The following is a 27,540-nucleotide window of genomic DNA, read 5'->3' on the forward strand; positions in this document are numbered from 1 at the left end:
GTGTCCACTAAAAAAGGCATCATTTGGTTCCCTGCTTGTATCTTGACCATGGGCTCACGGGAACCTATATCAGCTGGGCCCGGTCTGTCCTAATAAGTCTCTTCATCTTCCCTCAGGCTCATGGCTCCCGGCTGCCGCTGCGGTGGTGGCATCCATGGAGGCCCTTGGCCTCTTCCTCTACCCCTCCCTTGATTCCCAGGAGCCCAGGGTCTTGGACCCAGGCCTGGTGTAACCTGGGCGGGTTCGGACATCCTAGCTCCTCGTCCCCTGGCTTCTTCTTGTGCTTGCGGGCACTCCCGTTTCCAGTGCCCTTCCTGCCGGCAAATCGCGCATTGGTTCCGTCCCAAGCGACTTTGCCCTCCTCCCCGGGTGGCTTCTCCTCCCAAAGGGCTGCTAGCCCGTAGCGCCATCAACTTCCTAGCTTGGTATTTCTCTTTCTTTTTCTGAGCTTCCTCCTCTCTCTGGTTATAAGTAGTCTGCGCTATTTCTAGCATCCACTCCAAGGAATGTGCCATGAACCCTTCATGCTTCTGGATTTTTCGGCGAATATCGGAAGCTGCCTGGGCTACAAAGGCGGCCTTTACAATGGGGGCATTTGCTCCATCATCTGGGTCCAGGGGAGTATACTGTCTATATGCCTCTTTCAGTCTTTCTAAATACGCCCCAGGTGGCTCATCAAGTTTCTGAATCACTTCCCTAACTCTCATCAAATTAGTAGGCTTCCGGGAGGCCCGCCTCATCCCAGTCAATACATGTTGGCGGTACGTATTTAAAGAATTTTGGCCTCCCACTTCTTGGTAATCCCAGTTAGGGGTTTCTCGGGGGTAGGCGATATTTATGGCCACCTCACCCAGGTTTTGAGCCCGCAAATGCGCTCTTGCCTCAGTGTGGACTCTCCTAGTTTCTTCTGTAGTTAGTAGTGAGTCCAGGAGGTATTGTACATCATCATAAGTGGGATTATAGGTTTTAAAGATCCCTTCAAACAATTTTATGATTTTCGCTGGGTTCTCCTCAAAAGAGGGGTTCTGATTGCGCCAATTACATACATCTGCACTTGAGAAAGGCACATGTTGGACGGTATATGTTCGTGGCGCTGGCGCCCCATTCGCCTCTGGGGGTCCTGGTGGGTCATAAACCCGGCGCAGGGGGGCTATCTTCTCTGCTCTCTCCTTTTGTTCCTTGGCTGCCTTATGCAGGGCGGCTCTATCCCAAGCCTGTTCCCAATGTCTCTGTTTCTTTTTCCATTGGTCCCTTTTACACTCCGCAGCACTCACTAAGTGCCCACTAACGTCTATTTCTTTCTTAAAATCCTCTACAAAATCTCTAACTCTTTTCCTTTGTTCTTCAGTCCACCTCTTTCCACCCTTTGTCAACCTTCCAATAGTCTGTCTAAACTCCTCATCCTCTTCCTTTTCCTCATCTGATTCATCATCTTTGGCTGCCCCTGGTGCTGGCGGTGCCGTTGGTGGGGCATATGGGGGAGGAGGTCTCAATACACCTCCTTCTTCTTCTTCTGGGTCCTGTAAGACCGGGGGTTTTGGCTGCGTTCTGACTGCACACAGGTGGGCGCCCTGGTCTATTTTACTGCGGCAGGATTTCAGCCATGAGGGATTTTTTTCCACATTAGTTTTCCAGGTGGAGATATAAGGAATCTGGTCTGGGTGAACATTAACTATTTTTCGCCACAGGGGGTCTATTAACTGCAGGTCGAGACTGCCCTCTGATGGCCAGCCAGTTATTTGCGTGGGCCATTCTACTTCACATAAAGTTCTGAGTCGTTCTTTTTTCAACTTAAAACCCCAGTCATGATCTCTTGTAGCTATTCTCCAGCTATCCAGGAAACACTGCAAGGGGGTACATTTACTGCCTCCAGATCCCATGTCTAACAGAATACTCCACTCCTGTACGGGACTTCTCTTCAAACACACCACACACGACACACAACACACAACACAAATTTCCCTTTCCCCCCCTTCCTACCCTATGAGTCCCCTGGTACCACACTAATCCTTTACTAGTGGCACTCCTACCTCAGCCAGTTCCCTTTCCCTTCCTGGTGGCACCCTACTGCCGGACACTCTACTGTCACACGGGCAGGTGCCGGGCATTCCACTGCCACAGCCAGGTGAGGCTGATCAGACCTCTAGTCCTTTCCCTCGGACCCCTAGCCCTTTCCCTCGGGCTTACCTCTTTTTTTTCTTCTTTCCTCCGGATTCCCCCCTTCGGCCGCCTCTTTTCTCCCTCGACCGGGTGTCTGCACTCCAGGACGGTGTGGCTGGCTCCCCCTACAAACTGGGAGGGTGCGCGCTGGAGCTGCGAACGCCGGTCTGAGCTGTTCACCACGGTCGAGCCTGGCCTCTGGTCCAATGGGTTGGGGCAAATCCCGGGCAGAGCCCCCAAATCTGAAGCCTTATTTACTTAGGATCCATTTGCCCGCTTACCCAGAACGTAGAGGTTGCAAAAGAAGCACCAGGGATTCAGTTCCTTCGGAGAAAAGGGTTTATTGTAATCTGCGCAGAGGCAACCAGCGGAATTGTTTCCAAAGGCTGGTGGCCCCCAATACACGTAAGCCAGCAATAGTTATAGTCCTGCAGCCCTTCACCCCACCCCACCATATCATATTCCTCGATTTGCCTTATTGCCTCTTTGGGTGTTGCTAAAGCATTTTGGCAGTGCACTCCTTTCGCTTATCAGCCAACCCTGCGTATCTTGTTTGCTCCAGATGCATTTCTCCTCCTGCTCTCCGGGCGTTGCCTCCCAACTGTCAGTGCACTCCCTGCCTATTCCCTTCAAGTGAGTGAGTAAGAGAGAGAGAGAGAGATGTTGCTTTCCCTGGGGAGAAAGGCACTCTGTTCATGCCCAGGGGACCTTAGGCATGGTTTTGCAGTATTTCGATACTCCCTTCATTTAAATGTTTAAAATGATATTATATCTGCTTTCAAAGTAAATGGATAATAAGTAATTTAAACTCAAAATGCAATGATTGGAAAGTACAAAAGAAACACATGAAACAAGGTAATAATTTGCTGATAATTTTATTATTAAGAATGCACTGTGTGGGAGATGTGGGGAAGTCCGATAGAAGACTGAAATAAGCCTTGAGACGATCCATCTTTTTTCTTTTCTTTTCTTGTTGTCTTTGTTTCTTTGTATACTTGACTGTTCATCTTTATCTGGAAAAAATGCAATAAAAATTTTATTAAAAAAAAATAATGAAATACGAAGTTAAAAGGGGCCAGATAATTTTGGAGAGCAGCGCCGGTTTTTAGCCCTTCGTTTCCAGAGGTCGCTGCTCAAGACACCGGCTGATGAAACGCTGCAATCAAATAACTACAAGCAGCAACCACTTTTCGCGCAAAACGAAGTCCAAGCTACGAAGATGCTGCTGCAGTTCTGTATCTTTCCTCCCGTGCTCCATCTGCAGCTCTCAGTTCCATCAGGCGGGGCGGGAGGAAGCGAGGGGGGAAATAGCGCCCGAAGTAAACCCGCAATTCAAACCACCTATGCTAGTCTACCACTACAAATCTATGGGAGAAGCGCTTGCGGTCCTTCCTCCACTTTCCTCCTCTATGGTTAGCCCTTGGAACCGCCTCCTCCTCCTCCTCCTCTCTCTGAACTGCTTTCTCTATGGTCGCCCTGGCTCTCCTTTCAAGGCTCCTCAGCAATTCATAGGCCGCGCCAGGCGCCCATCTCATCCGGGTCCTTCGGCGGCGGCGCAGACGCAGTACGGCCTAGCGGGAGCGGCGGCGGCGACGGGCACCGGGGAGGCCCCAGGCATAGACGCTCGGTTCGGCGGCCGCGAGGAGGATGGCGGCGGAAGGGCCCGAGGCTCCTGCCAGTCCCGGCGGGGAGGGGCTCCCGGGCGCCGAGGCTGGTGAGAAGAGGCCGGAGGGGGGGCGGGTCGGAGAGGGGTCCGTTGGTCACGGCCGGGGCTGGGGAGGGCGGGGCTCCAAAGCGTGGACGGAGAGGGGGTCGAGACTACGTACTAGAACCCCAAGCCCAGCACGCGCACAAAGTCCTTTGTCCCCCAAGTGCCTCTCTACCCTAGCGCTCAGTTTCCAACGGAGGACACTCCGGTTTCCCCCTGGGAAGTTCACTATGCACGACGTGGCGTGTGCTGCCCGTCGCAGGTACACTGCCTCTGTCCATGGAGGTTTCGTTCCTGGCTGACATGCGAGAGTGGACCTGGCAGCCACCGCACGTGGGCACAGAGAGATACCCGAGATCCTTTTTTTTTGGGGGGGGGGATGTAATAATGGAGCCCAATTTGCTTTCTACAAGATGTCCAGCTGCCGTCTGCCAAGTTAGACTTTTGGTCTGTCTGCCCTAGAATTGTCCACTACTAGCAGGCAGTGGCTCTTGAATGTTTTGGTGGAAGTTTCTCCTGGCCCACCTACCCAAGGACCTTCTTTAAGAACCAGGCAGAGGGCCTTTTCGGTGGTGGCGCCCGCCCTGTGGAATGCCCTCCCATTGGATGTCAAGGTGATGGACAACTACCTGACATTCAGAAGACATCTTAAGGCAGCCCTATTCAGGGAAGCTTTTAATGTATGATATTTTAGTGTTTTTTGGTATCTGTGGAAGCCGCCCAGAGTGGCTGGGGAAACCCAACCAGATGGGCGGGGTACAAATAATAAATTATTATTATTATTATTATTATTATTATTATTATTATTATTATTTATCTTCAGGACTGAGACTGGGGAGCCCTGCTCTGGATTCTCCCCTGAGTAGTAAAGCTTTCCCCTGTCTCTTGGTTAGAGGTGACTTACCACAGGCAAAATTGTTCATTTTCAAGCCTGAGTGAAGAAAAGTCCAAAAGGGAACTGTTGGAGTGGCTATTGGAGAATGCTTTTTCCATTCATATATGCATTTGTTGAAAATATTTGGCAGGGAGAGAGAATTAATGTGCACAGCAGAGAGAGCAAAGTGCTGCTTGCAGAATCAAGGCAGGAGGTTTGTTGCTTAGCCAGGAAATGCCAGGGTGGTTGGGGCATTCCTTGCCCTTGCCATGGCCCATCTTCAGAACAGCACAGTTAGCCCTTGTTAGCCCAACAGAACTAGGTTTCAGAGAGAACTGGAAGAATTCTCATTACCTTTTGTTGTTCCTAAATCCAATAGGTCCTGACCAAGATGTGCTTCCTAAGCCAGCGAGTAACGGGGCCCCAAACCCAGATGAGGCAACGCCAGCGCAAGAGTGCAACGGGGTCAGTGTAGAATCCACTGCTCTGGCCCTGCGACCTGAGCCTGCCAAGGAGGAAGCCCCTCAGCCCTCTGCTCCCGACGTGGTCATGCACATGGCAATCAACCCCCCCATGGAGGAGCTCTCCATCACATATCCGCTGGAGTTTGAGCGGTACTGGAGAGCGGCACAAGAGAACCCTCTCGACTTCACTGCATGGACAGAGCTGCTGCAGTATGTAGAGCAAGAGGTAAGCTGAGGGGTCCACCTGCAAGCTTGGATTGAATTGTGTGGTTAACTGTTGAAGCGCAAGTTAATTGTCCCTAATTGGAGTGAGGCTTACCCGATGAAAGATAACAGCTTTAATAAGGCAGGTGCCTCCTTTTCCTTCACATTTACAGTAGCCTGCTGTGTTTTGTGTGGTAGCTTCACCTCTTTCCTCTTTCCCACTTGGGCAGAATCACATCTATGCAGCCCGCAAAGCCTTTGACAGCTTCTTCCTGCGGTACCCTTATTGCTACGGCTACTGGAAGAAATACGCAGACATGGAGCGGCGCTTTGACTTCATCAAGGAGACTGAGGAGGTGAGGAGGGGCCGGAGGGGATTCCGTACCTCTGCTCTCCCTTCTGTTTGTGTGTGTGTGTGTGTGTGCGTGTGCGTGCGTGCGTGCGCCTGGGACATACCCAGTTCAGACCACCGCAACCCAGACATAGGGGAGCTGCACGCTCCTTAAAGGTGCTGCAGAGTAGGCAGGTTCCAGGTATCTCCTGCAAGTGAGCCAAGCAACCTCGCGCAACAGGATAAGGCAAAAAGCCTGTGTGTCTGGTGTCTTCTTAGCTTCAATTGGGGTAGGTGGACTCTGCAGGGATGAGTTTTGCTTTGCATTCAGTCTCCCCAGAAGGACAAAAGCTCCTACCTCAACATGTTGTGTCTGGTTTAGTCAGCCCCTAGTGCTTCAGAGGAAAGGAGGGAATCCAAGATCTTAAGGGTGAAGGATTGTGGGCAAGGGGTCGATGGGGAGGGGGGAATAAAAACTCTTCCTGGCCTCTCCTCCCCCAGTTCTCTACAAATGAATAAGTATTTACAAATCATTTCTCTGCTACTGCTGCTGCTCCCCAGGTTTTCCAGCGAGGCCTGCAGTCCATTCCCCTCAGCATGGACCTGTGGATCCATTACATCTCCTTTCTGCAGTCCAGCTTGGATATGAACCTTCCAGATTCAGCTCAGAAAATCTGTGGGTAGGTCATGTCAGAGGGAGGAAGGGACTTCCTATTGTAACCCTATGTGTGAAAGTGAGAGAGAAGTGATAATTTGGAAGCCTGATTCTCCCTATAAGACTCAGGATGCTGAGTGCCATGGCCCCTTTTGTGCCATATTGAGAAATACATAGCAAGCAGGTCTCCAGATCTTACTGGCCAAACAAATTGTGTCCTTGCCTCCTTACCACGTGTGTATGCTGAGTTCCAGGAGCACCTCCAGGGCCAGCATAACTGAGCAGGCAAGGTACTCATGATATTCTGTCAGCTGGAAAAGTAGAACATGGGTGGGGGTGGAATGGAGTTTCCTAGAGGACGACACTGCAATATTCTGTCATGGCTCCTATTTTCAAATACTGATCACATCTCCCTGTGCTGTGCTCTGCTCCTCACAGCACTTTTGAGTCGGCTGTGGCAGCTGCCGGGGTGGATTTCCGTTCGGACAAACTTTGGGAGATGTACGTGGAGTGGCAGAGGGAGCAAGGGGACCTGAAGGCCATCACCGCCATCTATGACCGAGTGCTGGCCACCCCCACCCAGCTGTACAGCCACCACTGGGAAAAGTAAGTCTTGTGGGGGGCTACCGGGGGGGGGGCGGCTTCCACACTTTGTTCAAGAGCTGTGATGTGAGTGTCAGAGCTTCAGGCTCCCAAGTGAGGTGTTGGTTTGTGTGAGAAGGAAAGTGGCTAAACATGTCCACAGGAGGCAGGGGCATCTGCAGCACTTCAGGATGGGGAGTTCTGGATGTAGCGATGCACCCCACCTGCATAACTCCCCAAGGAGGGAAATTCCAAAGAAGGAACCCTGTCCGTGTTTTGCTGTTGATACAGTCATCCTTGATTTATACTTTTGTCCTTCTTCCTTTCAATTTGCTGAGAGTAGCAGACATGGTTCTCTCTCCCCCGCTTCTCTGCCCACTTTTATCCTCAGAACAACCCTATGAAGTAGGCTAGGCCGTGGGAGAGAGCGGCTGGCTCCAGGTCACCCTGTGAGGCTTTTGAGGAATTTGAATCAGGTTTTCACCGCTCTTGGTACCAGCCCTCTCCACTGCACCAAGTGGGCGCTTCACAGTTTGCACAACTCAACCTGTCCGTCAAGATGGATGTATTTCAAACTTTTATCAGCATTTGAAGTCATGGAATTGGAAAGCACCTTAGGAATCGCTATGCAACATGGCACTTTTATTCTCTATGTTCACAGTAGCCCTGTGAGGTAGGCTGTGTTGTGCCGTAAAATGATTTCTCAGTGGCCACACCGATTTAGCTTCATTGGCTGTGTGTGTCTCCCACATGCACAGCTGGCACTGCCAAAATATACCCATAATACAGATTAGGGGATGGAGTGGAGGGCAAGAGGCCACCGAGACACTCCCTGCCTCCCAGGTCCCATCTCCTGAGAGAGCTCATGTAACCGAGATGGGGGGAATAAGGAAGTCCCTCAGCCAGGAATGCCTGAGAGAATGATCTGCAGGCTCTGCTTTTTCCTGAGCAAAGCTATGAAGGTGCTGGCTTATAAAGTGGTGTCATCTGCAGTGGGTGCACCCAAAATTCAGTTAAAGGTTGTGAAAAGACTTGCAGACGTGACTGTCCTTTAGAGACTAGATATTTGTGGATGTGATTGGATATCTCTGATATTTTGTAAGGGAAGTTTCCTGCTGTGCTGTAAATATTGAAAATGTAATTCATGTGACGGGCTTAGGTATGTTGCTTTGTTTCCCTTCCCCACTCTTCCCCCTTCCAACGCTGCCTTAGGGGTCTAATCCTTCTGACTTCCCTTAACAGTCTTGTGGTAAAGGTTTTACTGAGATAACATCTATGGCATCGTCAACTTAAGGTCTTGAATCAGCGCTTAGTATTATTAGCTGCTGTGGGGCACCATTCTGTTGTTGGCACAGTACCAGACCACTGTCCCCTCCCCAGTTCTCTGCAGCATCCAAACTCCCCCTTTGCTCCAGAGTGGGCCTTGCCTTGCCTGCTCCACCTTTCTCTCAAAGAGTGGGCCTTGCCTTGCCTGCTCCACCTTTCTCTTCCCTTAACACAGATTCAAGGAGCACGTGACCAGCCATCCCCCCAGAGAGATTCTCTCCACGGAGGAGCTGCTGTGGCTGCAGTCGAAGATGGCCTCCGAGACAGTGGCCAAGGCCACCGAAATGGAGGCTGAGGAGGCTCCGCCTGGAGAGGACGTCCCACTGAAGACAGAAGCCAAGCAGGAGATGGTGGAAGGGAGCCAAGTGCTGGTGGGTACCAGTGTGGCTGGCTGTTCCGCTTTCTCTGGTACTTGGGGGGCAGGGGCTTCCTGGGCTCTGCACACTGATTACACTATTCCACAATGAAAGAGAAAGAGTGGGTAGAAAGAGAGCTTCCATCCTTAGAGGCAGTATACCATTTAAGTGTCTGGTGATGGGAACAAAATGGCTGCTGTGGTTCACGTCTCGCGTCTTGTTCGTGAGCTTCCCATGTGCATTTAGGCTCTCTTAAGGCTCTTTCTTGAGTACTTCCATGCCTTGCGCAACCAGTGGCTGAGCTGTGCTCTTGGATTTCAGGGACCTCTGGACCAGGACAGGATCCGGGAACTTGTGATTTCTATTCGCCAGCATATCTACACCCAGAATGAGAGCGAAGTCAGCAAGCGCTGGAATTTTGAAGAAGGGGTTTGTATAGCTGAGCCGCTGTTTGGTCAGTGCTTTCTATTTAGGGCTTTAACTTTTTCTAAGAACCTGGCTAGCAGCTGTCAGTCTCTCTGCTGTGGTTATGTGGGAGAAGCAGCTCTGCTCAGTTCTTCCCTGCTTCTAAAAAACAAGCCACTTGGCTTCTTGCCTTTAAAGCTATGGAATGAGCCTGAGAAGCTTCAAAGGCCAGGCCTGCCTGTGTTGCCTCCTTGGGCCTTTCTCCTGTTAGCTTGGGGTTCACTTGCTTGACAGCCAGACACTGTGAGGCTCCTCCCCCTGCCCTGTGAGGTTTATGCTTGGAAAAGTTGTCCAGGGCTCATGCAAAGCCAAAAGGGGTGACGGATGGCAGAGTGCTTCTGTAGGCCTGAATTGCCAAATAGGCTGCATATGGCGGAGCTGGGGGATGGATCCTGTGCCCTGCCAGTGTGACATGGAGCTTTTACTTTGAGGCTGAAGTGCTGATGTGCACCGATGCCAGTGCTCTCCATTCTTGCCTGTCTTGGGTCAGCCAGAAAAAGTGTGCGAGGTCCCCCTCTCTCTGGACCTCAGCCCCAGCAGGATTGGGGAATTTATCTCCCTGCTTTCCTTTTGCCTCTCCGGTTGAGCTCCTTCCCCCTCCCCTCCTTTTGTTTTAGATCAAGAGGCCCTACTTCCACGTAAAGCCGCTGGAGAGAGCCCAGCTGCGGAACTGGCGGGACTACCTGGACTTTGAGATCGCCAGCGGCTCACACGAGCGCACCATCGTGCTCTTTGAGCGCTGCGTCATTGCCTGCGCCCTGTATGAGGAGTTCTGGATCAAGGTGTGTGTTGGCAAGATGTGCTTCCTCCCCTGAATGCCCCCGGACTGCCCCATGCAGAGGAGGGGAGCGGCTCCTTCTCTGCCCTTCAGGCAGTCCCAGAGGCTGTGGTTTAAACTCCTCCCTTTATGAACAGCCTCTTGTTTTGTTAGGCCTCCTCCTCCAGAAAGTGCATATTGTCTCGCTGTGGGTGTCCCCATGGTGGGCTCTAGTTAGATGGATAAAATATTGGTGTCTGCCCAAATTACAGAATGGTCCCCACACACAAGAGGAAGAGACAAGCAACAGTAGCAGCTTTGCCATGATGGGGCAAAAAATTATCACTGGCTTTTTCAGAAACACAGTGACAGAACGTGTTTGGGTTAAGCTCCTTCTGACCAGAGCTGCCATCGCAGGTGTGCATCCAAGCTGCTTTTCATACCACCCTCTGCTTCTTCTGTTCCCTTTTCCTCTCCATCCAGTACACAAGGTACCTCGAGAACCACAGTGTAGCTGGGGCCAGGAACGTCTTCCAGCGAGCTTGCTGCTATCACCTCCCTCGGAAGCCCAACATCCACCTCCTCTGGGCAGCCTTTGAGGAGAAACAAGGTGAGGAGAATAAGGGGCACTGCCTTGCCAGCCCCCTCAGTTTTCTAGCCCAAGGAGCTGCTCGTCCCATGCTGCTAAAATCTTCTGTTGATCAGCCGTAAGCTGCCTAGGCCAGGGGTTGCCTTTCAGGGTTCACAGAATTCTTCACCAGCCAAACATTTCTACTGAACTTGAAAAGATTGAAATATTAGGTTTTTTTGTCAATGTCCAGATGGTGTGCCATGAAAGAGACACTGTAAGTGTAAACATTTCCGCTTGCACAACAGGACTCCTCGCACACATGTTCCCCTCAAAATCTGCTCTAGGCAGTTGGGGGAACCCCTAGAACAGAAGGAAGGGGTGTGGGGAGAAGTCCTGTTGCACAAGTGGAAATCTTTGTGCTGGTGGGACACTGCTTTGGATGCAACCCATTGCAGGATATTTGTTGAGATTCCCAGAGGCAGCTGACATAGGCAGGGGTGGGGGGTGAATGGTACACAGTTCGCTCCCTTCAACTCCAGGGGAACTGGGCCAAGAGGGGCCAGGGCAGTGGGGAAGATCTCTGAATGGCCAGGAGGATGCCTGCTCGTTGTCATTGCTGAAGTTTTCACAGATTCTTGGAGGATAGTAATTTGAACTCGGCTCTTCTAAGCTCTCAGCACAGCGAATGCAGCTGTTTTCACTCTGCCCCCCCCACCCCCATGCAGGAGAGGTGGAGGAAGCCCGGCGCATCCTGAAGTCTTTTGAGGACTGTGTGCCTGGGCTGGCCATGGTGCGTTTGCGGCGGGTGAGCCTGGAGCGCCGGCTGGGGAACATGGAAGCGGCAGAGGCCCTCCTGATGGAAGCCATCCGGGAGAACGAGGGGATGCCTGTCTCTTCCTTCTATTCTGTCAAACTAGCCCGGCAGGTTTTGAAAGTGCAGAAGAACCTGATCAAAGCCCGGAAGATACTCTTGGAGGCACTGGAGAAGGATCCGGTAAAAAATACTGGGCGTTTGCTAAGGGGGAGTGGGGAGATGGGGACCTTGAAGGTCGGCATCCAAAAGTGAGGGACTGGTATAGTTTTCAACTTCTCTGATTCCACTTTGCACAGCATTTCAGAGACTTGAGATAGATTTGAGTGTGGCTTTCTAGAAGTCTGGTTGTCAGTGTTGCGCATGGTCATGTGTGCGCACCCTCCTTGGGGGTCCCTGGCACCTCCTAGAGCCACCAAAAGAAGTGTGGTGGGGCTTATTACCGCATGTCTGCCATTGCTGTATGTGTAAACAGCTGCCTCTTCCTGCAATTATTCCTCTTTGAGGTGGGAAGTGCAGATCAGCCCTGAATGTATCTAATCTTTCTTGAAAATGTTAAAAGTTTCAGCCCACTCAGTCATGCACAAAGTTCTGGAGCTTCATAGCTGAAGCTTCCTCCTTGCGTCATTCAAGTGTGAAATAAAGCAATCCCTTTGAACAGCAGTGAACTGCTTGCATCCTACAGGAGGCATTACTTGGAAACGCAGCTCAATAAAGGCATTTCTTAAGGAAGCTGATGAGAGTTTGGTTAGATAGATAGCTCTAAAATGCTCTGTTCTCAAGAGTGGATACCAAGGGGAAAACATGGTGTTTCTAATTGCAGGTCTCTTCTGGATTCTATCCAGAAGAGCCAGTCCCTTAGTTGACATTAATTCAAGGTCAAAGCAAAGCTCAGTTCTGCTTGCCTTTGCCTATCCTGGCTGTCTTAAGAGGAATAAAAAAGCATTTTCTACAGGATCCCAATTTTTTTCCTTGGGACCACCTAGATAGACTTACCGTAATGCTGGCCATTTTTTGCCAACCCTTTATTTTGAGCTGCAGGTTTTCCTTTGCGCTGAACACAAAGACAGAGATGGTCTGGATTCTTTCCTTCCAAGTTTTGTCCCCAACTTTTCTGAGTGATGTTTTCTGCTGCATTTTCCTTTGATGCAGGACAATGCCAAGCTCTACGCCAATCTGTTAGAAATGGAGTTCAGTGCTGACGTCCGGCAAAATGAGGGCAACACCATGAGTAGCTTCGACCGAGCCCTGACCAGCGGTCTCCCTCTGGAGACCAAGATTATATTCTCCCAGCGGAGGGTGGAGTTTCTTGAGGACTTTGGGTCCAGCATCAACAGGTAACAAAGAGAGGAGTACAGTGAAAGGGGGCCAGACTTGCAGGCTTTTGTCTGTCCAGTTCATGACAGCCATGTGCCAACAGAGCTTTTTTCTCGCCCAATATTTCTTTTCCTTTTTGCATTGGCAGCTTACTGACATCGTACGACGAGCATCAGAAACTACTGAACCAGCAAGTGATGAGGAAGAGGCTCCTGGAGAATGGGTGAGGAACTCCTTGGCCACTGAAGTCCTTGGCCTTTGTTTGGCCTCTGTTGTCTGTTTAGGAGGAGGAGGTGACCAACACAGTCTTCCTCACTGAGGCTGTGGACCTCTGCACGTGTACGTTAGGGGGACTTTTGTTGAAATCGGTACAATGTACTTCGTACGATGGATTAAGTTTGGGCTGCATGTCCACTGTGAAAGCTAGTCTGGCACAGGACCCTGCTTCCAATCTCACCTCCGCCTTGAACTCACAAGATGACCTAAGGCCAGCCACAGTTCTCTGCCTCGGTTCCCTCACTTGCAGTATGGGGATAACAGTACTGGTCTCTCCTAGAGCTCTGTTGTGCCGATAATTCATATGATTTAAATGGTTCAGAAGTACTGTGTTTTCCCTGCATGACACTTTCCCTCACTCAGGGGTTCAGAGTTTCTTTCCTTTTTAAAATGGTTAACTTTAAAAAAAACAACCTGACCCAGTCATGCAAAAAACCCTGCAGTGTTGAAGGAGATCAGGGTGGAGATTGTGCACCAGGGCATCTTATCTTATTTGTGTTTTTGTCACAGGCCCACCCCACTTAGCTTTATTTGCCAATTCTGCTCCCTCAAACTTCCTTCTTGCTCTTCTGCAAAATAAAAACCCAGGCTTTATAGAAGCTCACCATTGTGTGAGCTTTGTACTGTCCGTTTAACTGTTCGAGGTTTCTTCCCACTGCTTTAAGGCATGCCAAGGTTTTCTATAGACTTGGGCCCCTCCCTCATAACGAGTGGATTTAGTGATGTTTCCTGGCTGAGACATCTCTCTGTGCACCTTCTTTACAGTCTTAAAAGCCATTGGTTATTTCTCTTCCCCCCCCTTAAGATCTTAGGGGGGAGGGTGTCTGTGGCATCATAGACATTAGTGTTAGTTATGTTGCTGTGACCCAGCATGAGGTCCTGAAATACCAGCTGAACACCAGTCCCCTAATGCACGTATTGCATTCCTGACTGCCACTGCTAAGCCAGGCCTCCAGGGCAGCCAGAGATGCCCACTCCCTTCCAGGATGCTGACTGCCCTTTTTTAAACTTCCGTGCAGTGCTGAGGAGGCCGATGAAAAAAGGATGAGACTTGAGGATGCTGCTGCAGCTGCAGGAGGCGGCAGCCTTGCAGTTGCAACAACAGGCATCACCCCTTTGATGGCAGCAGATGTGAGCAACAGCAGCACAACAGGAGCTTATAACTATAACACTTGGTACCAGGTGAGTTGCAAGAGACTTCTAGAATGAGTTTATAGACATAGCAGAGGTGGCTGAAACAAACTTGGGACCAGTTCCTAGTTAGCTTGACAGGCAATACATTACTGAGGTAGCTTTTTGATTTGAGCCAGCTAGGTGGTTTGCACAACCCAGTTGAACAGAGTTAATTTGGGCCAGTTTGAGTAGGCAGCTTAGCTTAGGCCTGTTGAGCCAAGCATTCTGTGTGAACAAGCCTTCCATGGAACTTTTTGCTGTTGGGGCGGAAGGAAGGCTGTCCACAAAATAAATAATGTAATTTATTTAAAGCCGCTTGGCAAAATTGAAATAAATTAATTTGCTTCATTTTTTATCTACTCTGTTTGCAGAACTATAGTGGCTATGGGTACCAGAACACATGGAACTACAATCAGTATTACCAACAGACCTGAAACTGATTGGCCCAAGATGCCCACAGCATCCATGAGACTGAGTGGCAGCTGCAGCTTTTTGGCCCACAGATAGAAGCAGGCATGACCTGTAGCTGCTGCTGCTGCTGCTACCTCCTCTCTGAGCAGCTGTAGAGAAACTTAACTGTCTCCATCTGAAAAACTGATTCTCCCTCCCCACAAAAGCTTTGTATGTACTGAACTGCCCCACCACCTATTACGAGCCACAATTTTCGTGTTTCCACGATTCAGGGGAATATGTTGACACTTCTTAGACGTGGAGGATCTGAAATCACATATTCCATGCGGAGCTGCTGTTGTTTACCACACAAGGGAGGTTGCCACAGTCCTCCTTGGAGACCCTTTGGATGATGGAGTGACCAAGGACTACGTCTTGTCTGCCGCGGGATTCTCTTAGGCTTTACGAGGCAGAATTGGTGTCTGTTAAAATGAGTCCTCCTTTTTTTGTAAACTTTTCCTCCTGTACATTTCATGTGTTGTTAACTGTACATAAACAGGAATTCATTACCATGTCTTTACCATCCTCCATTTTCCTGTGAGAGGGGAGTGCTCAGGGGGTTATTCTAGTATGGGTTGGCATAGTGCTTAGCCAAATTTGTGGCTTTTATTTCTACTTGTAATACAAGTTCTGCTTGCCTGGTTACTTTATTTAACAGTGTAGGAACAGGCAATGATTGCTGCAGTCTTCTCATTCAAACTCAACTCTGCAACTAGATGGGCTAGAACTGTTTATTCAACAACCCCCTTGGAACAGGAATTGTGTACAAGGGATCATTTGCTCTGGAAGAAGACTAAGTTTGACAATTGGTTCTAAAACCTACTTGCTCACCTTAGAAGAATAAAGCCAGGTAGAATAATCCAGCAAAATCAGGTTCTTTAGCAAAAGTGCTCTTCCATAACAAGGAACTCTATGGCAGGCATCTAGAAGTTCCACTGGGCCGAAAGTAGAAAATGTTTAGGCTATGCTTGCTCAGCACACTTGAAAGAGCCGTTTGTTTCCTGCAGTACAAATGCAAACCTCTAGGCCTAAATAATTCCCCCCCCCCCCGCTCATTATTCCCACCCTACTGATCAACATTATTAGAAAAGTGGACCTTACAAGAAGATAAAAAACTAGTGAGAATATCTCTCATTTATTTAAAAGCCTTTGTCCAACAGCCACTTTTTTAATTCCTGCTCAAAAAATCCCTTGACGCGAATCATGCAGGAAACTTCATTCACTTGGGTGACTGCTGTCTGCCCAGACAGCTGTGTGATGAATTCCTTCACTTCATTTTCAAGGGCCTGGGGGGAAATGAAAAAAAGTTCAGAAAGTAGCATGATTAACCCACCTCAATTTCCTAATCACTGGCTAAGAACACTACAGCCACTACTGTTGTAGTTGTTAAACAATCCTCAACTCTCTGCTACCAATAAGATCACAGCCACTTGCTCCGGATTAACCTGGAACTATCCATAGATAGGGACGCGGGTGGCGCTGTGGGCTAAACCACAGAGCCTAGGACTTGCTGATCAGAAGGTCGGCAATTCGAATCCCCGTGATGGGGTGAGCTCCCGTTGCTCGGTCCCCGCTCCTGCCAACCTAGCAGTTCGAAAGCACGTCAAAGTGCAAGGAGATAAATAGGTACCGCTCCGGCGTGAAGGTAAACAGCGTTTCCATGCGTTGCTCTGGTTCGCCAGAAGCGGCTTAGTCATGCTGGCCACATGACCCAGAAGCTGTACGCCAGCTCTCTCGGCCAATAAAGCGAGATGAGCACCGCAACCCCAAGTCGGCCATAACTGGACCTAACGGTCAGGGGTCACTTTACCTTTTTTCCCATAGATAATCCACTTATTTTGTCATCCTAGTATAAGAAAAACCAACGGGTGCAGTATGCAATGTGAATAACACCTACCCAAATATCGCCTTCAATCTTTCTGATGACCGTCATCTTCCTGCACCCTCTGAAGGTAGTATCTGTGTAAACTGGGATATTGTGCATTCGTGACCTCCTTACAAAATAAGGAAGGTCAGGAGGTGGGTCTAGTGTAGGAGAAAGCAAAACGTGTGGATCTACAGATGGTCACATTTATATAACTAAATCATTTATATAACTAAATCAAAGCACAAAGCAGAGAGCTGGGTATACTTGCCCCCCCCCCTTCCTCCTCCAACCCTCTACTAATTTTATAAAAAATCCTAATTTGTGTAATTAATTAAAGCCACAAAACATCTTGAGGTTCTAGCAAGAGAATAAGGGAAAGGGGTGATGTGAATCAGAAGCAGGTAGAAATACTGACTTAAAAGGTTTATACCTTGTGCAATAAATGAACTGTCACGTACAGGCACCTACTAGTGCCAGACTTGCTTATCCCCAGTGACAGAATGGTGTGATGTGCTTTCTGCTGCCTTCTGTATCTAGTTCAAACTTTACTTCCTAGGGTGCCGAAAGGATACTACATGTACAAACTCTTTCAGGGACCCCTTCCCTTCAAAAGCTAAGGGTGGGCAACTGCATCTCGCTATCTCCCTCACCTATCACAGGTCAAGTTTGGCAGGTGGATGCAGCTGTATATGAAGTCAGTCCATCTTGTTCACTACTGTCTACACTGAGTTGCTCTCCGGGATTTCAGTAAGAACTCTCCCAGGCCTACCTGGAGATACCACCGGGAATTGAACCTTGAACCGTCTGCAGTTAAAGAAGATGCTCTACCAGTGAGCTATGACCCTTTCTCTGACATCAAGATGACTTGACCACACGGTTCTTGCTGAGACCTTTGCAAACCAGACCAAACAGCCTGATCTGTGGTGCCTGCAAACCCTCGTTCAGCTTAGCCAGGTCTTCACCAACCCCACACATGATGCCATAAATTATGCCAGGGACAGGGCAGTTGGACCTGGTTGGGCCAAAATGGTCTCGTGACTCTAATTGGGGCCTTACCTAAGACTCTGAACTATTTAGAGCAATCAAATTACCCCTTCCCCTGTATTTTACCTTGAGGTGGGCTCCATCCAGAAGGGGTGGGATAACTGTCATGTTTCGGGGGTACTGGTACTCGAGAGGGAGGTATAAGTCTCTCCACAAACCTATATTCATTAGTAGATTCAATAATCCCTGGATATTTCTGTTCTGTAGAGCTGGTTTCTGCTGAAGCTTGCCTCTGAAACAGAAAAACGTTAGTCAACTTACAAGAATTTTGCTTAGGAATATCGTTACTATTTTTCTGCTATAATAATGGCAGAGATAAATTTGTCAGAGAGAAATCACTTCAGCTATGGAGAATGAGAATCATATGCTAACAGGGGGAACTAAAACTAAATGCTCCTAAAACATTTTTTATAAGTCTTATTGAACCATTTTGACCAGACAGAATAGGCACAATGTTTGAAGGAGATCTTGCAAGGCCACCTAATTCAACCCCCTGCTTGATAGGGAAATCCAGAGCTAGAACATCACTCAACAGCTTGCCCCAAAAGATGGCTTCCTAGCCTCTGTTTGAAGACCTTCAGCAAGGAAGTACCCACCCTGTAGGGGAAATGCAGAAGACCATTGTAATTTTGAGGAGTAAGATGACATGTCTCCTTCCCTTTTACATCCCCGGTTTAAGGTTTGCTGATTCATGATAGTATAATTTGTTTTTCACACACCTGTGTCAAGAGTTTCCTGGGTCCCCTGTGTTCTAAGTGCTGACTGGCTAGTGGGGAGGATACCCAGTTGCAGTGAATTGAGTTGGAGACTCTCAGCTCCTCCACATTAGTCACACCTGGTGTCCCGGGCCGGTAATGAGTGATGCCTGCTAACCAGGTGCAATCAATCAAATCAAAGTTGGCTATAAAAGCTGTAGGCTGAAGGGGCTCAGTGAGCTTCTTCACAGATTGAGGCACCAGATGCTGTGAGTGTGTCGGCGGGGTCTCTCTTGCTGCTCTACCTGGAGTTCTGGGCAGCTGAAGGGGAGATTGTGTGCGACTCCTGTCTGGTATGCTATAATTTGTGTTTTGTATGCCTGCTGCTATCTGTTAACCTTACGCAAATAAAGCATTGCTTATTCTTCATCCACTGGCGTGCTTATTGGCTCCAGATCCGGAAAGAACCCTGCCCTTGGCTGAACAAAACCTGACCCTCCTCTAGACAATACCGGTAATTTACATTGCTACAGCCACTCACTGCAGATGGAGACTGGAAAAACAAGGTTAATTTTGGAACAGTCAATCAGAAGCTGGTTTGGGAGAATCAGCCCAGCACACTCCAAATTTATATGATGTGGGGCTATGCATGGATTCTGTCTGGGGGCTAGTACTGCTAGTGTTTGCTATTTCTCTCCATCACTATATACATTTGAAGCATATTATTTTAAAAACCTCCAATGGTTCCACAGTCACTCTGCTAAATGCAACTGACCTGAGTTCAAATACTTATTCAATCACAAAATTCAACTTGAGCCACTCTGCCTAACAAGCACCCCGGAAGAATAAAAAATGAGGCGAGGAAGAGATAGGAAGATGTCCACGTCTACCACCCTGACCTCCTTGTAGAGTAAACAAATAAGGATAATAGTCTATGAAGTATTGGTCAGGAGCCTACGCCCCACCAGATGTTGCTGGCTTACAATTCCCATTAGTCCATTCTAATAGCCAAGCTATTTGGGACTGAGAGCAGGGCTCCCACTGCGAAGACCCGACTCAGTATCCCAGATGATGTCAAATAAAATAAAAACCACTACCCTCACCTAACCCAATCCCTAGCCGCTTCCTTCCATGGCCCCCCCCGCCCCCTCCCTCCCTCCCTCAGGTTGTGCTCGAGTCCCCTTACCGTGTGAGCCGCCGCCAAGAGTCGCCGCCGCCATCCTCCCAGCAACGGCCCCTTCCGCAGCCCAACTCTGGCCAAGGCGAAAGCCAAAGTCGCCATCCTGAGAGGAGGAGGAGGAGAAGCGCGGGTTGATGACGTCAACGCGACTCTGCCATAGAGAGGGCGCGGCGCCACCATAGAGACAAAATGACTGCGCCAGCCCGGCCGCGCGAGAACACCAAGCCGAACCAACCATAGAGACGCCAACGCCCACACCGACCCCACTGCGCCTGCGCCCTGGTAGTCCCGCCCCATTTCCTGCCTCTTTCCTTTTCCCTCGTCTGCGTGCGCGGAGCGGCGGCGACTCTTCGGCTCTCCCGGCTCCATCTTGGATCGGCGACTGAGGGTGAGACGGGAAGGGAGGGGAATCAAAAGGAAAATGGTGGGGGTGGGGGGGTCCGCCGGACTCCTGGGTCCCCTTGAGACGGCCCTCAAATCCAGGCCTCCTATTTGGAGAGGGGGAATTGGGGAAGGGCAGGGAGTGGAGCCCGCATGCGACCTACTGGGAAGTAGACCCAATGAAGTGAATGAGCGCGGCTGACTTCTGGCCCTTGGCCCAATGGGCCTACTCGGAGCAGGACTGGCCTCGGCTGCACGCGGCTCACAGGGCCCCGTGAAGCACGTGGAGATGGAGCGGGACGCGTGTTCCAGCGATGCGAGCGGCCGGAGTTGCCTTGGTCTGACTCTCCGTCCCCGTAGCCTCGGCTTCCGCGGGGACCGTAGAGAAGCACCCCGTGTCAGTCCGTACGGAAAACGCGGCCAGCAACGCTCTTCTCACGCTGCTAAGACTGAGAGGCGACCGGCTGCGCAGGCAGGCAAAGGCCATGGAGCCGCTTTTAAAAGCCTGAGGAGCAAACGAAGCTGGGGGGGGGGGGGACGGGTTTGCCTTGTTGCCATTCTTATATGACCCCCTCTGTGTGGATGCTGCTTCCTAAAGAAGGGGCATTACAGGTTACCGAGGCAAAAACGGGGTGAGGGAATGGAAGCCAGGAGAGAACGTTGCTTGAATGGCACATCCTTTGCCTGAAGTAAAAAGTAGGGACTAGGAATGATCCAGATGAGTTTTGATGGAGACTTTAAGGAGATAAGGAAGGTTGCTATACAGGCATCGCAGGAGACCTATATTTATGTAGTGATTAGGTTTTCCTTTTGCCCCATAATCAACGTTCCCTGGGCATTATACTTATTTTTATCCTGCCTCTCCCCCCTGACAAGGACTCAAGACATCTTACAGACAAAACAGAAACAACTAAAAACATAGGCAGTGCATAACCGGTTGTAATCCCTCTTCTCATGGAGGTAGAGTGGGGTTGGGGTATGTGTAAGTGAGGTTAAGGACATAAGGATTGGGCGTGGGTAATACAGTACTTGGGGTTTTTTGTATTAGTATTTTTTTTTTGTAAGGGAGTGATAAGAGCCAGGACTCCTGAGTGCTTTTTATGTGACTGGGGGAACACACTGTCTAAATGAACTCCTGGCTTTCCCTGGAGAATTCAGTGGAGGAATGGGATTAAGAGTCTGAACCTCCTGGGTCCTGTTTTAAGATAGATAAATGGAGGGTAGCAGGGTGTGGGGAAGAGATGGAAGAGCTTAATAAGGTAGAAAGCAGATAGGAATTTTAAGGAGAAGGCTGGGTGGATGGTAAGTCAGCATGCTGGTATTCATATTGTTAAGCCTGGTTGCTAAGGTGTGGGAAGGAATACAAGAGAGATTATTTCAGAACTGTGGTATTTGGTCACATCCCCACTATACATTTAAAGCACATTTATGCCACGTTAACAGACATGGCTCCCCACAAATAAACATGGGAACGGTAGTTCACCCATCACCGAATTACAGTTCCCGTTAATATACTGCAGTTCCCAGGACAGAGGGGGAGCCATGGCTGTTAATGTGGCAGTGCTGTGCCTCTAATGGTACTCTGTGTGTGTGTGTGTGTGTGTGTGAGAGAGAGAGAGAGAGAGAGAGAGAGAGAGAGAGAGAGAGAGAGAGACCAGGATTCTCTGAAAGAGAATTGGGGACGGCTTCTCACTTTGCAACAGGATAGGTCAAGACATCTCTGTTTCTGTGTGTGGAGCTGTTTGTGGCCCAGCAGGTGGCACTGTGTGTTGTTCAAATGGGGGGGGCGGCGATAATCTTTGAGAGGAACTGTGTTCAGGTTGGCATTTCCTAGTGGACTCTGTTCCCTGCACCATATTTGGAAGGATACACGCAGACAATTTTGTGAGTTCCCGAAACAAAGAATTTAGGGGTCTTCCAGCATTATCTTGATGGAAGCTAAGTTGTTGCCAGGATGAGCACCAATAGCAGGCTGAATGGAGAGGCTTGTGAGCCACATCTCACGTTCTGAGTTTGTTCTTGAACAGCAGCATTACCTTGAGGTCTGCTTTACAGAATGGAGAGAGTTTCCTAGTCTAAAAGAAACGCCAGTGGTACTAGCTTAAGAAGTAAGAAGAGCCTGCTGGATCTGGCCAATAGCCCATCTAGTCCAGCATCCTTTTCTTGTAGTGGCCCACCAGATGCCTGTGGGAAATGAGCAAGCAGGATTTGAGCACAAGAGCCGTCTCCTCTTCTGGGGTTTCCAGCAACTGGTATTCAGAAGCATCACTGCCTCCAACTGTGGAGGGCAGAGCAGAGCCGCTGTGGCTTGTGGCCATCAATAGACCTCTTTTTCATGAATTTGTCTAATCCTCAGGAGGAAATGCTATACTTTTGCGCCCTAATCTGATTGCTGTTCTCCTCAGCACAGGTGGAACCATGCAACTCTTTATTCGTGCTCAGAATCTGCACACCCTTGAGGTGTCCGGGCAAGAAACAGTAGCTCACCTTAAGGTAAGGAACAGTTAACTACTTGTGCTATTTACTAAATTATTGTCCCACTTTCTCACCTATTCGTGTTCAAGGCAGCTTATAGCAATATTCAAAAAAAAATGAAGCAAATCTAGCTAATTTTCTATTGCTGGAGAAGAAAAGACCTCCCCCCCACACACACACACTTAGCAGCCTTTGTGAGGAGTGCTGTACCTCACTAGGTTCACTGTACTTAGTTTGTTGCATAGCGATAGCGAGTGTTGCTTCTGCTATTTTCTAGTTGCTGTATTTGGAGTTGGGAATGGATTGCCCCCCTGTATAGATTGGTCTGAGGCTCTCAACACTTGTATCTATAGTTTTGCCACCTTTCATTACAGCTTAACTTTGTTTGCAGAAGTCACTTGGAGCCTTGGCTATTTCTTAGCGGCCCAGGGGGTGGGTGGGGAAGGGGATATTTTGGGTCAGACTCCTGTGGCCTTTCAGTTCCTTCCAGCTCATTCTAGGCTTGGGTGGCCTTAGGACCAGGTCTGTGGTCTGAAGGCAGCAACCCTAGGCTGAGTGAGTGAGGCCTATCTGGGTCTGGTCAGTGCCTGGATGAGAGAACACCTTGAGGTCCATTGAAGACACAGATGACACGGTGTGTAGTGGCTTCTCTTCCTTGCAGCTTGGGAAAGCGGCTGAGACAAGCAGGGCTTTATTGTTACTCTCCCCGCCCCCCATTATCAATGTTACATTTTGGTGGACATTTAAAATCATTTTGTACGCTTTTAATAGTTGATTGTAAGCTGCCTGGAGACTGTCCTTCGTTAGCTAACAAATAAAAAGCATGGCCCCTGCAAACACATTCAACGGAACCTTGATACAGCTGGGAGTGTTGGTAGAAGCGAAGCAGAGTGGTGGTGGTGCTTAACCCTTCCCCTCCCTGCTGCTTTTTCTACTGCTATTTTTCCCTTGCTTCGTTTCAGACATGCCCTTACAAAAATTCACCAGGGCTTTCTTAGGGGAGGGTTTGGCACACACCCTGCCCCATCTCTGCTGCCTTTTCCTTGAGGGAGTGGGAAGTTCACACACAAGGGCTACTGAGGAGTTGGCTGTCGATGGGTCCTTCCAGCTCAATTCCGTTTTCCTTGTCCGTGGCCTTTGTGTCATCCTCCCTGCTGTTGCAGTTAGAGCGGTGGGGTGTTTCGGTGACTCATCACTCCCTTCCCCTCCCCAGGCCCACATCGAGTCCTTGGAGGGCATTGTGCCTGAGGATCAGGTGATCCTCCTTGGTGGAACCCCCCTGGAAGATGATGCGGTCATTGGGCAGTGTGGCATCAGTGACCTCACAACACTGGAGGTTGCTGCACGCATGCTGGGTGGTAAGTATGGAGCCCCCAGAACTATTTGTGGCGGGGGGGGGCAGGTACCAAAGTGATGGCAGTTGGGTTGAGGCTTGTTGGGTTGCTAGAAGGCCAGCAACTGCATTGCCGCAGGTGATCAGAAGTCAGGATTCTGCCCTGCGTAAAGAATGTGGAGAGTAAACTTTCAAACAATAGCCTAGCCAGCGGGTGGGTTTTAGCCCTCCTGTGAAGGGCTGTGCCAGCTTCTTCTCCCTGGACCCAAATATAATCTCATCAACAAAGGTCCTGGTTGGCAAGATTTTCTTTAGCCCACACGCCTCTGGTCACTGCTGTCAGCTGTGGTGGTGCCTCCAGTGGCCTCCCTGATATCTTTTTGTGTTTCTCTCCTCTTCAGGTAAGGTCCATGGCTCCCTGGCTCGTGCTGGCAAAGTGAGAGGCCAGACCCCAAAGGTAAGTTCTGTTTTTGCTTTCTGCTGTGTGGAGGACTCGGAGCCGCAAAGCCCCATCAGCATAAGAGTGCCTGGACTGCAGTCCAGGCAGAAATCCATGAAGTATAGTTTACCCCGGCATGCTCTTGAGCTAGCAGCTGCTGAATTTGGCCCAGTCCATAACTTAAGTGCCCAAATGTCTTCAGGCAGGATTGGGCTGGGTGGAGAGCTGTCAACTGCCCGGCTTTCAGGGTGTGGTTCTGGGAGTTACGTATCGGGGCTAGACGTTGCATAGTGGAAATTGAGGCTGCAGGGCAGGGTGAATGGTGGTGGGCTGAATTCCTTGCTGAAATTCAAGTGGATCTTTTACTGATGCCTGTTTGGTTTTGTTCTCCCAGGTTGCTAAGCAAGAGAAGAAGAAGAAGAAGACTGGCCGTGCCAAGAGGCGCATGCAATACAACCGCCGCTTTGTCAACATTGTGCCAGGCTTTGGCAAGAAGAAGGGCCCCAATGCCAACTCCTAAGCAGCACCCAGTTACCTAATAAATCTGATCTTAGCTTGGACCTGGTGTTGGTGGGTGTTTTTCTTGCTTATTGGGAACAGGGGCTTTGTTTCACTTGAGCCCGAGGACTGCAGTCGATTCAGAGAAAGTGGGGCAATCAAAGTTGCAAAGTGGTGTAGGAGAGCTGAAAATAATGCCAGTGCATTTCACATCTGGCAACCCATGTGCCCCTTTGGTTGCAGATAGTACAGTGGTGCCCCGCAAGACGGAAAACTCGCTAGACGAAAGAGTTTTCCGTTTTGGAGGTGCTTCGCAAAACGAATCTCCTATGGGCTTGCTTCGCAAGACGACAATGTCTTGCAAGTTCCTGCTGGGTTTTTTTTCCTCCCCCCTCCTTTTCTAAGCCGCTAAGCCGCTTATCAGCTGATCCGATCAGCAGATAAGCAGCTAAAAGCCTCTAATAGCGCTAATCCGCTAATCCTTCAATGGGCTTGCTTCGCAAGACGAAAAAAAACGCTAGACAAAGAGAATCACAGAACGGATTCTTTTCGTCTTGCGAGGCACCACTGTACAAAGGTAAAGGGACCCCTGACCGTTAGGTCCAGTCATGGACGACTCTGCAGTTGTAGCGCTCATCTTGTACAGCTTCCTGGTCATGTGGCCAACATGACTAATCCGCTTCTGGCGAACCAGAGCAGCGCACAGAAACGCCATTTACCTTCCTGCCAGAGTGGTACCTATTTATCTACTTGCACTTTGACATGCTTTCGAACCGCTAGGTTGGCAGGAGCAGGGACCAAGCAACGGGAGCTCATCCCGTTGCGGTGATTCGAATTGCCAAGCTTCTGATTGGCAAGCCCTAGGCTCTGTAGTTTAGACCACAGCACCACCCGCGTCCCCTAGTACATGGGTAGATGAGTCTAAAAATCTCAGGACACAAATTTTCAGCCAATAGTATTGTATCTAGTGTTAACTCTGAAAATCTACTCCATTCTGACCAAACTAAGCCTCCGTTTAGCTATTTTTAAAATTTGTATATCAGGTTCAAGATTGTGGTCTACCCACTTCAAAAACATTCAAGAACCACCCATCACAGCACAGCTGAGTGGAGAGGACTGCGAAGCAAGTAGAAAAGTGCTCAATGTCCTCTTTCCGATCACTCGGGGATTACTAAATCAGTCTTGGGAGAGGGAAGTTCCTTTTTCAGGGTCAGAGTTTTTAGAGGGAAATAACTGTCACCAGCCACCTTCATAAAAATAAGTAAGCATATATGCATTTAAAATGGGCAAGCTCTCCATTGCCCCTCCATGATGGCATATTTCCACGACTGGTTTTTATATGTAGCGCATTAGCCTTTACCATTTGACAAATCACTTCCACTAGGAGCTCACAAAGCAAGAAAGTAATGGAGGGGGAGGGCCAATGGCCAACACAGTGCTCATTTAGTTTGATGTATTTTTAAGTCGGTCATTGGAGAGGGCTCACAGGATGGACTGCTTTCATACAGAAAATATTTCCAACACAAGTATCATGGAGGAGGATTCTGGCTTGTCCTTGCCATGCTTTTTTTCCCTGCCAAAGGATGTTTTACTGGAGGGGAGACAGGAACCTGGCCGTGGTCCAAAGTGGACAGCCACAGGTTGACCACTGTAGTAGCATGGTAGTGCTGAAAATGCTGCTCTTGAAGAAGAAGGGGAACGCAGATTACATTACCTGCTCTACTACCTCTGCTTGATGGCATGTGTTTAGCTATTTAAGATGGGCTTGAGTCGGTGGGTTCAGAAATTGCAAGGAAACGCATGTTGCCAATTAAGCTCCAGCTGGACCTGGAAATGCTGCCAGCTGCTCCTCCCTCTCCCAATTGCTCCCACTGGTGTTGCCTATTTCTCTGTAAATTTCTACAGTGTTGATTCTTCACTACCACACTTTACCCCCATTCCTTTGAGGTCTCTGTAAGTTACATTCTTCTGCTTCCTGCTCCATGTCTGCAGGCATAAACAACAAATTAACTGGTGCACAATTATTTTTATTCTATATTGTTCAAAGAGCCGAAGGAGCTGCCACGCCCCCCAAGAGCTTGTCCAGCCCCTGCTCCCAGCTCACATTTTTGGACCCTGTGAAAATTGCTCTTCGCATATTGTAACTAGCTCAGGATTTTGGCACACACCTGCACAATACCTGTTGGGTATTGGAGAAGGCAGGGAGGCCAAACTGCAGGTGGAGGTTTTGTGTCCTCTGCAGTGGCGTAGCGTGGGGGGTGCCAGGGGGGCCGGCCGCACCGGGCACAACATCTGGGGGGGGCGCGCTGCCTCCGGAGTCGCGAAGAGCCTCCGGCGCAGGCTGTAGCAGAGCCCCATGTCTCGTGGAACCGACGAGCTGTGCGCGCGTCCGGGCTGAAGGCGTCCGGCAGGCAGCAGCTCTCAGCCCCGCGCGTCAGGGCCGCGAAGGACGCGCCAGGCAGCCCCTCCTCACAGCCCCGCCTCCGCTGCTGCTGCAGCTGCTGGGCCATGTTGCATTTTCCTCGCCTCTCTGCTCCCCTCCTCCTCCGGGCAAGCGGCGTGGTTTGGGCGGCAGCGCCAGCGGCAACTCACCTCAGATCGGCAGGTTAGGGGTTAGGGGGGGCGCAAATTACTTGCCTTGCCCCGGGTGCTGACAACTCACGCTACGCCGCTGGTCCTCTGCCCCCATCCTCCCTGCAGCAGAGATATGCAAGGAGCAACAGTCCCATTAAGGAGGAGGAAATTGATAAGTGACCCCCTCCTTACCCTGGTTGTAAATCAGAAGGCAGTTAAATAGATGGGGCATGCTGAACGTTCTGCTTGGTGGGGCAACATGCCACTCGCCTTATGAACCAGCCTCCACCATTAAGAACAATATACGACCCACTTAAAAAATCAGGTACGCTTATATCTCAAACCAGCGTGGCTAACTTCTCGCATTTCAAAGCAGCGTAGCACAGCGCCAACTAAACGCCAACCATTCTGGATATGAGCGCTATAAAAATATTAAATGGATATTACACAGCCTCTGCGCTCAGAAGCACTTCTAAGCTTAAAAGCGTCACAATACACTAGATCTATTTTTATTACCGAAAAATCAGGGGAAAGCGCGAACGCAGTCCCCCACTACCACAAATTATGCAGTCGA

At 49.7% G+C, this 27,540-nt stretch overlaps 3 protein-coding genes across 4 annotated transcripts; 2 read left to right on the forward strand and 1 right to left on the reverse strand.

Moving 5' to 3' along the window:
* The first annotated feature begins 3,678 nt into the window (after positions 1–3,678).
* LOC308575431 (pre-mRNA-processing factor 39-like) lies at positions 3,679–14,992 on the forward strand. The gene is made up of 14 exons (XM_081174076.1): positions 3,679–3,874; positions 5,122–5,432; positions 5,641–5,766; positions 6,303–6,421; positions 6,835–7,002; positions 8,480–8,675; positions 8,982–9,089; positions 9,743–9,907; positions 10,366–10,492; positions 11,179–11,447; positions 12,417–12,601; positions 12,730–12,804; positions 13,877–14,039; positions 14,402–14,992. Exons 1-14 carry the CDS (start codon positions 3,808–3,810, stop codon positions 14,462–14,464), a joined length of 2,142 nt encoding a protein of 713 aa, XP_081030202.1. The 5' UTR covers positions 3,679–3,807; the 3' UTR covers positions 14,465–14,992.
* A 596-nt stretch (positions 14,993–15,588) lies between these two features.
* On the reverse strand, positions 15,589–19,635 carry MRPL49 (mitochondrial ribosomal protein L49; the record flags this gene model as incomplete). Its single annotated transcript, XM_081174262.1, has 4 exons — positions 15,589–15,766; positions 16,378–16,505; positions 17,458–17,623; positions 19,273–19,635. The coding sequence occupies 4 exons, from the start codon at positions 19,633–19,635 to the stop codon at positions 15,620–15,622; spliced, it is 804 nt and encodes a 267-aa protein (XP_081030388.1). The 3' UTR covers positions 15,589–15,619.
* FAU (FAU ubiquitin like and ribosomal protein S30 fusion) lies at positions 19,530–24,454 on the forward strand. 2 transcript variants are annotated; one of them, XM_081174295.1, is made up of 5 exons: positions 19,530–19,654; positions 22,058–22,140; positions 23,336–23,480; positions 23,857–23,912; positions 24,289–24,454. In XM_081174295.1, the coding sequence occupies exons 2-5, from the start codon at positions 22,066–22,068 to the stop codon at positions 24,412–24,414; spliced, it is 402 nt and encodes a 133-aa protein (XP_081030421.1). In that variant the 5' UTR covers positions 19,530–19,654; positions 22,058–22,065; the 3' UTR covers positions 24,415–24,454. The 2 variants fall into 2 exon arrangements, with proteins under 2 accessions (XP_081030421.1, XP_081030422.1); XM_081174296.1 differs by having other exon boundaries at positions 19,568–19,654; positions 22,053–22,140.
* The last annotated feature ends 3,086 nt before the right edge of the window (positions 24,455–27,540 follow it).

Source organism: Podarcis bocagei, assembly GCF_964188305.1.
Source record: "Podarcis bocagei genome assembly, chromosome: 16".
Lineage (NCBI taxonomy): Eukaryota > Metazoa > Chordata > Lepidosauria > Squamata > Lacertidae > Podarcis > Podarcis bocagei.

What these genes read in the sequence shown, in the direction of transcription:
- LOC308575431 (XM_081174076.1), top strand. Translation starts at nt 3,808, where the DNA reads ATGGCGGCGGAAGGGCCCGAGGCTCCTGCCAGTCCCGGCGGGGAGGGG. An exon ending in GCTCCCGGGCGCCGAGGCTG is followed by an intron (nt 3,875 to 5,121) that starts GTGAGAAGAGGC and finishes TAAATCCAATAG; the next exon opens with GTCCTGACCAAGATGTGCTT. An exon ending in TGGAAGGGAGCCAAGTGCTG is followed by an intron (nt 8,676 to 8,981) that starts GTGGGTACCAGT and finishes CTTGGATTTCAG; the next exon opens with GGACCTCTGGACCAGGACAG.
- FAU (XM_081174295.1), top strand. Translation starts at nt 22,066, where the DNA reads ATGCAACTCTTTATTCGTGCTCAGAATCTGCACACCCTTGAGGTGTCC. An exon ending in TGCTGCACGCATGCTGGGTG is followed by an intron (nt 23,481 to 23,856) that starts GTAAGTATGGAG and finishes TCTCCTCTTCAG; the next exon opens with GTAAGGTCCATGGCTCCCTG. An exon ending in TGAGAGGCCAGACCCCAAAG is followed by an intron (nt 23,913 to 24,288) that starts GTAAGTTCTGTT and finishes TTGTTCTCCCAG; the next exon opens with GTTGCTAAGCAAGAGAAGAA.